The following is a 12270-nucleotide window of genomic DNA, read 5'->3' on the forward strand; positions in this document are numbered from 1 at the left end:
AGATGTGTTTATTGCTGTTTATGAAATTAAATCGATGTAAAAATAAGGAAAGAAGTAGGGAGAAACAAGGTTACCAGCTTAGTAAAGCCACCATTAAACATTATTGTTCTTAATTGGATTTGATTTTAACACTCCTTTTCTTGTAGAATTTTTTTTTCAAAGCCAAAACATATAGGAATTAGTGTGATTTGAAAAATAGAGTTCAAAGGCATTAAAGGAAAGCGAGCTCTATATCAAACAGTTTTCAGGGCATATACAGAGAATACTGTGTGTGCGAGCAAACTCCTTTTCTGTGCACATAGCCATTACTCAAGGCCTTGCAGGTATTCCTTAGAGCATTCCTTTAGGTCCATTGGCCCTCTAAGGGGTCAGTATACAACTATCTTAAACAGAGTTACCCACACAGTTCACAACACTGAATTAGCTTTGATTTAACAAGTTTATTTAACTACAAGGAGATATACTTGTGTTCACTTACAACCTAAGTCATTAAAGTCAGAAATGGTTACACGAGATACAACAATAAAATGCTTCCTAGTACTAAAGTTTAACAAATTAGACTGGGTTCAAGGTGAAGTTCCTTACTACATGTTCCCATTAACATTGCTCACCAAATTGTCAGGCCAGGATCTGCTGCAAAAGTCCCGAGTCTCTTTCTTTTATCTATTTAGATAAAAGAGCAAGATATGGATAGGGGAAGATCACTTGGGGTTTTTTTGCCACTCACTTTTATATCTCAGTCACCCTTTGAAATGCATTTTCCTGAGAGTTACCCCAAGTTAAAGTTTATTCACGCTATGAGGATGGAGACAAGAAGTCTGGTGGTGAAAGAGGTTCCTTGCTGTTTGTTCCTGTTCCCCTTCTTTGCCAAAGAATGGTCACTTGATAGATGATTTCCCATCCACTTGGATGACAACCGGCTAGAGGTGTCAGCTTGTGGGAGAGGCGTGTGTCTCTCGGCCCCAACCCAGCCCCGGCACATACCAGCTGTGGCTGTGGGAGAAGCATGTCTGTTGTGGCCCCAACCACATCCCGGCCCTGGACCTGCTGAAGTGGGAAGAGGAGCCCCTCCCCCCCAGCCCAGGTGCTGCTGCAGAGAGAGCTGGGGGGAGTCCTCTCTCTCTCTGCCGTAGCCCTGGGGCAGCCTGCACCCCAAATCCCTCATCCCTGGCTCCACTCCAGAGCCTACACCCCCAGCCGGAGCCCTCCCCCAGACCCTATCCCTGGCCCCGCCCCAGAGCCCGCATCTCTTGCCAGAGCCCTCACCCCCACCCCAACCCTCTGCCCCAGCCCTGAGCCCCCTCCCACACTCTGAACCCTCGACCCCATCACCACCACATGAATTTTGTTATGTGCCCCATTATGGAGGTATATAACAAAATTCATTCTGCACATGGGTGAGAAAAATTAGCGGGAACACTGCCCACACAGTGTGTTTTGTACAAAGATGATTATAATGGTGTGTACAGTGTGAATATGGGGTGTATTTGGTCACAATGACAGCTCTATTTGAAACAGTGAAAATACCAAGAGCCATATTCTTTAATTGAAAAAGGCTTTACCCAAGGGTTTAAATAAATGATTCAAAGCTATTTTATTTAATTTTTAAATAAGGAGCACTTATGCTAGGATGAAGTCAAACATTTGGGTATCCAAGTTCCTTAACTGAAACATGTTCTTTTCCTATTATGGTTTTTGTTTTGAATGGTTTTGTTTGGTGTGGGAGATGTGCTCACTCGTCTTTTTAACTGTTAATTAAATGGTACGGCTGTTCTTTATTTCAGATTGGCTTTTAAAGCAGTCAGTTACAGGAACTGAAATTAGTATGTTCTGATGACTTTATTTGTATTACTGCAGGGCACAGATACCCCAGTCAAATTGTGGCCTTAGTGTACTGGACATAGTGTAAATACATAGGAAGAGACAGTTTCTTCCCCCAAAGAATGTACATTCAAAGACCCTGATCCTTCAATCAAAATAGTATGCAAAAACCTTTGTGATTGTATGGATACCCATTGATTCTTGTTCGAGTGATGTCCCTGTGGGTGCTTCACTTTAGGTGTCAGTGTGCCCATGTGCCTGTAGCCGGAGATTTAAGGTAGCAGTGCCTGGTTAGGTCACACATGCGTGGTCCCCGTCTTGTGCCACTTCAGGCAGTTAACTGGTGCTTTGCGATCACCCCATCCCCCCAGTTTCTTCTCTACCGTCTTTGGCTCGAGTCAGAGCACTTAGTAGCGCCTCACAGCTTAGGAATAGTTTTACTTTCCCTTAGTTTTAGTTCTCAGAATAGTTAGCCTTCCTATTTTATCCCTGTCTTTTTCTTCTTCTCTCTCTCCAAAAAAAAGGAAAAAAAAGAAAAAAAAAAAAGAAACTTATTTTAAATTTTCCTCATAGGGTTGCAGGTTTCCCATTCTTCTGCAACAACACAGTTAGCGTACCTCCTTCCCTTTATTTTTTACAGGGAGAGTACACTACCTGAGGGTCATGCCTGGCTCCCCAGGGTTCAAATGCTTACCTACCTACAGGCTTTCTATACCTCTTTCAGATGGACATGCTGTGTGTCCGGTGTCTCGGACAGGCACATTTACTGCAGAAGTGCTCGCATTGTCACAATCTGAAAGCTCACACCAGAAAGGCAAGAGATCTCCAGCTGAAACTTCTCCTCATGGAGAAGTCTCTTCAGCAAGCATCTGAACCTGAGGTATGCACCTCATGTGGTGAGAAATCACCATCAGCAGCTTCTGATAACGGCCCTTCTTCCACTGCACAGGTTCCTGATCTACCCTCTAAGAAGACAGCAAAAAAAACGGGGAACCATGTCCCAGACTTTGGAGTTGACCAAGAAAAGGCGCTCCACTCAAGAGCAAACGCTCCCAGTACCGACTGCACCAACCTTGTCAACAGCCAAAAGAGTGGTCCCCTTCAGCACTGTCGGTGCCAAGAAACTGATACTGGGCACAGAAGAACATAAGAATGGTCATACTGAGTCAGACCAAAGGTCCATCTAGCCCAGTATCCTGTCTACCGACAGTGGCCAATGCCAGGTTCCTCAGAGGGAACAGGTAATGATCAAGTGATCTCTCTCCTGCCATCCATCTCCACCCTCCGACAAACAGAGGCTAGGTACACCATTCCTTACCCATCCTGGCTAATAGCCATTAATGGACTTAACCTCCATAAATTTATCCAGTTCTCTTTTAAACACTGTTATAGTCCTAGCCTTCACAACCTCCTCAGGCAAGGAGTTCCACAAGTTGACTGTGCGCTGTGATGAAGAAGAACTTCTTTTTATTTGTTTTAAACCTGCTGCCCATTAATTTCATTTGGTGGCCCCTAGTTCTTGTATTATAGGAATAAGTAAATAACTTTTCCTTATCTACTTTCTCCACATCACTCATGATTTTATATACCTCTATCATATCCCCCCTTAGTCTCCTCTTTTCCAAGCTGAAAAGTCCTAGCCTCTTTAATCTCTCCTCATATGGGACCCATTCCAAACCCCTAATCATTTTAGTTGCCCTTCTCTGAACCTTTTCTAGTACTCGTATATCTTTTTTGAGATGAGGAGACCACATCGATTTTATATAAGAGCATTAATATATTCTCCATCTTATTCTCTATCCCCTTTTTATGTTGATTCCTAACATCCTGTTGCTTTTTTGACTGCCTCTGCACACTGCGTAGACGTCTTCAGAGAACTATCCACAATGACTCCGAGATCTTTTTACTGATTCGTTGTAGCTAAATTAGCCCCCATCATATTGTATGTATAGTTGGGGTTAGTTTTTCCAATGTGCATTACTTTACATTTATCCACATTAAATTTCATTTGCCATTTTGTTGCCCAATCACTTAGTTTCCTCCGCCCAAAGGACCTCTCTGTTCTTCTTCGAGTGCTGTCTCTGTGGGTGCTCCACTCTAGGTGACGGTGCTTCCCGGCGCTGTTGATGGAGATTTTCGATAGCAGTGCCTGGTTGGGGCGCACACACTCAGATGGTATCTCCCGTCTAGTTGGAATCTTCCTGAGTGCGTGCCCCCGACACCCTCCTCAGTTCCTTCTCAACCGTCCTCGGCTGAAAGACGGGACTCGGGGCAGTGCTGCCTTTTTCTTCCCTAGTCTCTATGGGAAATAGAAATAATTATTAATTACTTCCCAGTTGTTTCCCTTCCTTTAGTATAGTTAGTTACGTAGTTTAAAAAAAATAAAAATAAAAGAGCCCCTCAGGGTCGTCTCCCGTTGAGAAACTCTACTAGCCCATCTCTAATTCATAATGCCAGGAGCTTCAGGATTTAAAAGATACATCTCCTGTCAGGAATCCATGCCACGGTCCGATGGGAACTCGCACTGTGTGAAGTGCCTCGGGGACACCCACATTCCTGGGTTCTCCTACTGTATGCCATGGCCTCAGTGGTACCCGTGGCAACATCCTCCTACCAATCATCCTCCTTCTGTGCCTCAATCTCCTGCTCCATCCACTTCTAGGGTACCCGAGCCCCCTCCTGAGACTGGGAGCTACGCACCATATCCTGACTCATCTAACTCTAACTCTCCACTAGCCTCGGATGAAGTCCTCCTCCCTTCACCTCCACAGACCATGGACGACTGCAAACAACTTCAAGAACTTTTTAGGAGGGTGGCACTTAGTCAGGATATCCCCTTAGAAGAGGTTCAAGAGACGCAACACAAACTCCTCAAAATCCTTCAACCATCTGTGCCCTTGAAAATCGCGCTCCCTATAAATGAAGCACTCATGGAGCCAGCTGACACTCTCTGGCAAACCCCAGCTTCTCTAGTACCAACTTGCAAGAAGGCTGAACGTAAATACTATGTTCCTGCAAAGGACGCAGACTTCCTATTTTCTCATCCACCACTGAACTCTCTTGTCATGGATGCAGTTGCATAGAGGACCAAACAGTCACAATATCGACCCACCCTGCAAGACAGGGACCTTAGACGCCTTGATGTCCTGGGTCTCAAGGTTTATACATCTTCTACACTACAATTCAGGATTGCAAACTATTCTGCTCTCCTCGCCAGTTGTGATTTTGATAATTACAATAAGCTTTTCAAATTTGCCTCCTACGTTCCCGAGGACAGAAGAGCAGACTTTAAATCAATCCTGACTGAAGGACAACTGATTTCCAGAACGGCCCTACAGGCGTCTCTAGACACGGCGGACACAGCAGCCTGTACCACTGCAATTGCTGTGGTTATGCGCAGATGCTCATGGCTCTCTGCGTTTGGCATTCCTAAATAACTCCAAACCAAAGTGGAGGATCTCCCCTTTGATAAGGACAAACTCTTCTCCAAAAAAAAAAACTGATTAACTCCTCCACACCATGAAAGATTCTAGAGCAACACTGCGCACCCTGGGCATTCACCCATCTCTTCCCAGGAGACAACGATACCAACCCAACCAAAGACCACACACACATTAGTGCTATTGTCCTCAACCTAGACCAAACGACACAACTAGGAATCGTAGTAGACCCCCCCAAGCGCAGACAAAATCAAAATCAAGCCACCACCTTCTGTCCATCGGGCAATAAACAACAGTTTTGAAACGTTGGTCGAGGGCTTGCACGACCACCCCTTGATTCTACCGCTTACTTGCCCATTTGACCACCGCCTCCAGTATTTCCAACATCCCTGGCAGCGGATTACACAGGACCGCTGGGTCCTCGAAATAGTTCAGACCGGTTACTCCATCCCTTTTATATCCTACCCTTCCCCCTTCCCCGTCCCTCTTCAGGGACCCTTCTCACGAGCAATTACTTCGCACAGAAGTGCCACATCTTCTGAAACTAGGCACAGTGGAACCTTTGCCAACGCAACACCAAGGGACAGGTTTCTACTTCCATTACTTTCTAATGCAGAAAAAGACCGAGGGATGGAGGCCTATACTAGACCTACGCCAACTGAACAAACTCGTGAGGACACCAAGATTCAAGATGGTCACACTGAGCACAATAATACCTGCACTGGATCAACAGGACTGGTTCACAGCCCTCGACCTACAAGATGCTTAATTTCATATATCAGTTCATCGAGATCACAGACGCTTCGTACTATTCACAATCGGTCAGGACCATTTTCAGTACAGAGTTCTTCCTTTCAAACTCTCCACAGCTCCAAGAGTTTTTTCCAAGATCCTAGCCGTGGTCGTGGCTCACCTCCATAAACACGGGGTCACGCTGTTCCCCTACCTGGACGATTGCCTCATCAAGGGCGACTCCTATGGCGAGATACTTCAAGCCACGCGTTTCGCCATCTCCCTCTTTCACAGCCTAGGTCTCCAAATAAACATACAAAAATCCACCCTGACACCTACGCAACAGATCGAGTTCATCGGAGCTCACCTCTACTCAACCTGGAGCAGGGCCTTGCTCCCATACAACAGATTCCTTGCTGTCACGCAGCTCATACGCACGCTCTCTATTTGTCCCAGGATGCAAGCAAGAATCTGCCTACAGCTCCATGGTCACATGGCAGCCACCACCTTCGTGGTTCAACAAGCCAGGCTACATATGAGATGCCTCCAGGGCTTTCTCAACTCCAGTTTCAAACCCAACAGACACCCCTTAGGGATGCTGCTAACTCCTCCCAGTGTTACAGCTTCCCTTCAATGGTGGACAAGTCCAGAAAACCTCTGCACAAGGATTTCTTTCCAGCAACGATCCCCAACGCTCATGCTCCCCACGGACGCTTCCCTGATTGGTTGGGGAGCCCATCTAGGGGAACACAGGGCACAAGGCCGGTGGTCCGCATCAGAGACGCATCTACACATAAATCTCTTAGAGCTCAGAGCAGTGAGGAGAGCATGCCATCACTTTCTTCCCCTCATAAAGAACAAATATCTGCAGGTCTTAACAGACAATATAGCATGTATGTATTACATAAACAGATAAGGGGGAGCCCGATAACATTCCCTTTGCATGGAAGCCATTCAACTATGGAATTGGTGCATACAACATCAAATACAAATCATCGCTTCCTACCTACCAGGCTGCCACAATACTACTGCCGACGCACTCAGCAGGCGCTTCTCGACAGAACACAAATGGGAACTGCACCCAACAGCTTTTCTCCCACTGGGGCGCCCCATCAATAGATCTCTTTGCCACAACCCAAAACCGAAAATGCCCCGTTTTGCTCCAGGGCAGGACTCAGGACTGCATCCCTAGGAGATGCATTCCTCATCCCATGGAACAACTACCTCCTGTACGCCTTCCCACCAATCCCTCTGTTACACAGGGTTCTTCGGAAGATCGCGGACGACAAGGCCCAGGTCATCCTGATTGTCCCAGCTTAGCCAAGACAGACGTGGTATCTCTACCTTTTCCGCATGTCCTCCCATGGGCTCTCCCCAACAGGCCAGACCTCCTTTACCAGGGCAACGGACGAGTTCTTCACCCCCAGCTCTAAAAGCTCCACCTCACAGCCTAGTTCCTTCATGGTTCCAAACCCGTGAACTAACCTGTTCCGAGCAAGTCCAATATGTCCTCCTGCACAGTAGGAAAGACTCCACTCGTAAAACCTACCTGCAGAAGTGGAAGCGTTTTGCTCTTTGGTGCTCACATAGGCATTTAGCACCCAATAACATGACCCTCCCTAACATTCTAGACTACCTCCTGAAACTAAAACAGGAAGGACTGTCGCTCAGCTCCATCAAAGTGCACCTGACGGCGCTTACCGCCTTCCATGACCTATTAGATGGATACTCACTCTTTACCCACCCCACCATTAAACGCTTTCTCACCGGCCTGCAAAATCTCTACCCTGAAATTCACCCAACAGCGGCTACATGGAATCTTAACCTCGTTCTTCATAGTCTCATGAAACCTCCATTTGAGCCCTTGGCTACTTCCTCTCATCTCCATATGTCCATGAAGGTGGCTTTCTTAGTTGCCATAACATCGGCAAGGAGAGTTGCTGAAATGAGTTCCCTGATGGCCCACCCTCCCTGCACAATCTTCTCCAAAGATAAAGTCACTTTGAGACCACATCCTAAATGTCTTCCTAAGGTAGTATCGACCTTCCATCTCAACCAACCTATATATTTATCTACTTTCTATCCCAAACCTCTCAAAACTCCTCAAGAGGCAACCCTGCATACTCTCGACATTAGGCGAGGAATTGCCTTTTATTTAGACAAGACTAAACCATTTTGCAAGTCTCCACGACTCTTTGTTTCCATTGCCGAGAGATCGAAAGGTCCGGCTATCTCTAAACAACTCCTATCCAAGTGAATCTCTGACTGCATCAGATCCTATTACCATGCGAAAAATCTTCAATCACCCGACAACATTAGAATTCATTCCACTAGAGCCATGTCGGCATCCGTTGCCTTCCTACACAACGTTCCCATTCCTGATATCTGCAAAGCGGCTACATGGTCATCCGAACGCACGTTTGCAAAACACTATACTCTCACGCAAGACACCACGGCAAACACAATAGTAGGCCATACAGTACTATCTACAGTACTCACTGCCGCATCTCCAAAGTCCCACCAACCATAATGGGTACTGCTATACATTCACCTAGAGTGAAGCACCCACAGGGACAGCACTCGAAGAAGAAGAGAAAGTTACTCACCTTGCAGTAACTGAGGTTCTTCGAGATGTGTGTCCCTGTGCGTGCTCCACTCCCCACCCTTCTCCCCTCTGCTTTGGAGTACTGATATGATTCTCCATGGTAGAGAAGGAACTGAGGAGGGTGTGAGGCGCACACACTCAGGAAGATTCCAACTAGATGGGGGATACCATCTGAGTGCGTGCGCCCCAACCAGGCACTGCTACTGAAAATCTCCGATCAACAGCACCGGGAAACACTGTGGAGCACCCACAGGGGGACACATCTCGAAGAACCTCAGTTACTGGAAGGTGAGTAACTTTCTCTTTTTTCAGAATCTGAGTCTCCCATCCTTGGCACCAACGGTACAATGGTACCTGCAGCACTTAGTCAACCCAGTTCTCCACCTCTGCTCCACAGTTCTCCAGTGATGATGAGGATGGAGATGAGGATGCAGGGTAGTCTGCACTACATTCCTCCTCTATGGCTGCTCCTATCACGCGGTGCCCCTACGTACATGAGCTACCCAGTATACATTCCCAACCAGCCCTGGATGCCCACTATGTCCTTCCAATCACAATGGCCTTTGGGCTACATACCCATAACAACAACAACAGGGCATACCTGTTGGCTTTCCACAGCTGACACACATCATGCACCTTTATTGACGCCACAGGGCCCACCCTGCACCTCTGACCAGGGAGCTCAAGAGGAGAAGGAGGAATTCTCTGATCCAGCTAATCCACCTGAAGTCCACTTTTCCTCATTCTCACCGGATGACACTGTTATGCACCCACTTCCCATTACAGGTGATAATTTTAAACAATTTCAAGACCTCTACAAGAGGTCCACTTCACTGGATGTCTCCCTGGAAGAAGTCCAGGAATCGCAACACAAACTAATTGACATACTGCACCCTCAACTTCATCTAAAATCGCCCTTCCCATGAATGATGTGATTATAGACCCTGTGAAGTTGCTCTGGCTAACCTCTGCAATGATTCCACCTACCTGTAAGAGGTCTGATTAAAAAAAAAAAAAAATTGCCTACAAATGGCTCTGAATTCCCTTTTTCTCATCCAACACTGAATTCATTGGTGATTAACGCCGTCGATGAATGGGGTAGGCAACAATACTACAGAGACACTCGTTCTGACAAAGACTGGAAATGACTTAATCTTTTCGGCCCCAAAGCATATTCTTGTGTGACATTGAGAATTGCCAGCTATGTGGCCTCATTGGCAAAGTATGACCACAATAACTACACAAGTCTCTCTGAATTTACTGCCTTTATTCCAGATGACAAATAAGAACAATACAAATCCCTCATCACGAAAGGTCCACTCATAACCAGGACAACGTTATAAGCTGCCCTTGATTCAGCAGATTCAGCTGCGAGATCCATAGAAATTGCAATTGTTATGAGACGAGCCTCCTGGCTCATTCTGGATTCCCAAAACCAGCACAATTGATGTGGAAGACTTACCGTTCGAGGGATCCAAACTTTTCATGGATAAAACTGATGAGTTGTTAACACACTCTTACGGACTCTAGGGTGACATTGCAATCTCTGGGCATCGACACACCTAAGATCAAAAGATGCAAGATGACACAGCACTTATCAAGCCCCTCAGTTATTCTGATTTCTCCCCACCACCCCTGTATGCATAGCACAATAGATACTATGACCAGCAGGGTCAGAAGTAAAAAACCTTGAGGAGATGGCAACCTGCTCCTTTGAATACTACTTCACAACCATCAACTTCCAGACAACAAATTTGAGGCTTTGGTCAAGAGCCTGAGATCTCCACCTCTTTCAATGCTGGAACCATCTACACCTTTCAAGACCTTTGGAGATCGCCTGAACCCATTTTACCCAATCTGGCAGAGTATTACATCAAACAGATGGGTATTAGAAATTATCAGAACTGGTTACTCCATCCCCCGTATCTCCAAACCTTCTACCCACTCCTCTTCCCTGTCCCTCTTCAAGGACCACCTCATGAGCATCTACTGCAAGAAGAGATAACCGACCTCATGTCACTAGGAGCAGCACAGTCCATACCATCGGAGTACAGAGGCAAGGGATTCTGTTCACAGTTTTTTCTCACACAGAAAAAAAACTGGAGGTTGGCGGCCTATCCTCGACTTATGGCAACTCAACAAATTTGTGAAAACACAGCAATTCAAAATGGTCACACAGAGCACCATTATCCCATCGTTGGAAAGAGAGGGGACTAGTTCTCGGCTCTTGACCGCCAGGATGCATATTTTCATATATCCATCCATTCCTCACATTGAAAATTCCTACGATTTGCAATAGGGTAGGACCATTTCCAATACAAAGTGCTGCCCTTTGGCCTTTCTACTGTGCCTTGGGTATTCTCAAAGGTACTTGCCGTAGTAGCTGCCTGTCTACGCAGAGAGGGAATTATGATTTTCCCTGCCCCTGGACAACTCTCTGTTGAAAGCACCAACAAGACAGGTAGCCCTAAAATCTACCAAACGCACAATAACAGTGTTCACTAGATTAGGCCTTCAGATAAACATGCAAAAATCCACTCTAACACCAGTTCAGCACCTGAAATTTATGGGAGTGGACTTCAACTTCCTTGAGGCAACAGCCTCACTTACCAACAAAACAATATCTGACTTGAAACAATTTGATCTCCACAGCACAAAACAGCCCACAAGTGTCTTCCAGAACTTGCCTACAAATTCTAGGCCACATATCTGCAGTGATCTTTGTCGTCCAACATGCAAGATTACATATGTGGTGCATAGAAACCTGGCTCCGAACAAATTGAGTTCTACACAAGCACAGTATAAACTTGTATTTCACCATGCTAGAAACAGTCAAAGATTCTCTTTTGTGGTGGACCAAGCTGGACAATGTCTGCAGAGGGGTGCCCTTCCTACCGTCGATCACTATCACCACAGATGCTTCCTGCCTAAGATGGGGAGCACATCTGCAACCACTCTCTATACTTGGTCTGTGATCCACAACAAAGTATCATCTTTATATAAACCTATTAGAACTGGGAGTGGTTCAGAACACTTGTTCCCACTTCCTACTGCTAATCAGAGAGAAGACGGTACAGATTCTCACGGACAATGTAGCTTGTATGTTCTACAGACAAGGGGAAGCACAATCACACTCCCTCTGTGTGGGAACCATGTGCTTTGGCACTGATGGATCAAGCACAATGTATTATGGCTTCATACCTATCTGGCTGCCTGAACACCATGGCAGATACCCTAAGCAGGAAGTTTTACCAGGACCATGAGTGGGAGTTGAACACACCAGTACTCTTAGACATTTTCAAACGCGGGGTTTTCCAACTATAGATCTTTTTGCAACCGTGCAAAACACCAAACACCCCCAGTTCTGCTCCAGAACTTGGCCCATGCTCTCTGGGCGATGTCTTTCTCATCAAATGGAATGCTACCCTACTATACACCTTCCCTCCCTCTTCCCTCTTAGCTGTGTGCTTCACAATATCAAACAAGACAGATCCAGAGTGATTCTAATAGCCCCTACAAGGTCACGAAAAATATGGTACCCTTATCTTCTCCACTTGGCAGTCTGCCCACCACGCACACTGCCTCTTCTACCTCGGCTACTATCACAAGACGTGGGTCACATCATCCATCCGGATTCTCAATGGCTCCATCTCAAAGTTTGGCTACTGCATG

At 46.2% G+C, this 12270-nt stretch overlaps 1 protein-coding gene across 7 annotated transcripts in view; it reads left to right on the top strand.

Moving 5' to 3' along the window:
- Positions 1-12270, top strand: part of RALGPS2 (Ral GEF with PH domain and SH3 binding motif 2) — a 283620-nt gene that overhangs the window by 223978 nt on the left and 47372 nt on the right. The window contains exon 14 of one of the 7 annotated variants that reach the window (XM_050963230.1): positions 2771-2879. The exons of the other annotated variants lie outside the window; for them this stretch is intronic. Within the exon in view, the coding sequence (XP_050819187.1) occupies positions 2771-2778 (8 nt within the window). The 3' untranslated portion in view covers positions 2779-2879. Of the gene's footprint in view, positions 1-2770; positions 2880-12270 lie in introns of those variants that run through there. 7 annotated transcript variants of the gene reach the window in all.

The sequence above is a fragment of the Gopherus flavomarginatus genome, chromosome 7, assembly GCF_025201925.1.
Source record: "Gopherus flavomarginatus isolate rGopFla2 chromosome 7, rGopFla2.mat.asm, whole genome shotgun sequence".
NCBI classification, from domain to species: Eukaryota; Metazoa; Chordata; order Testudines; family Testudinidae; genus Gopherus; species Gopherus flavomarginatus.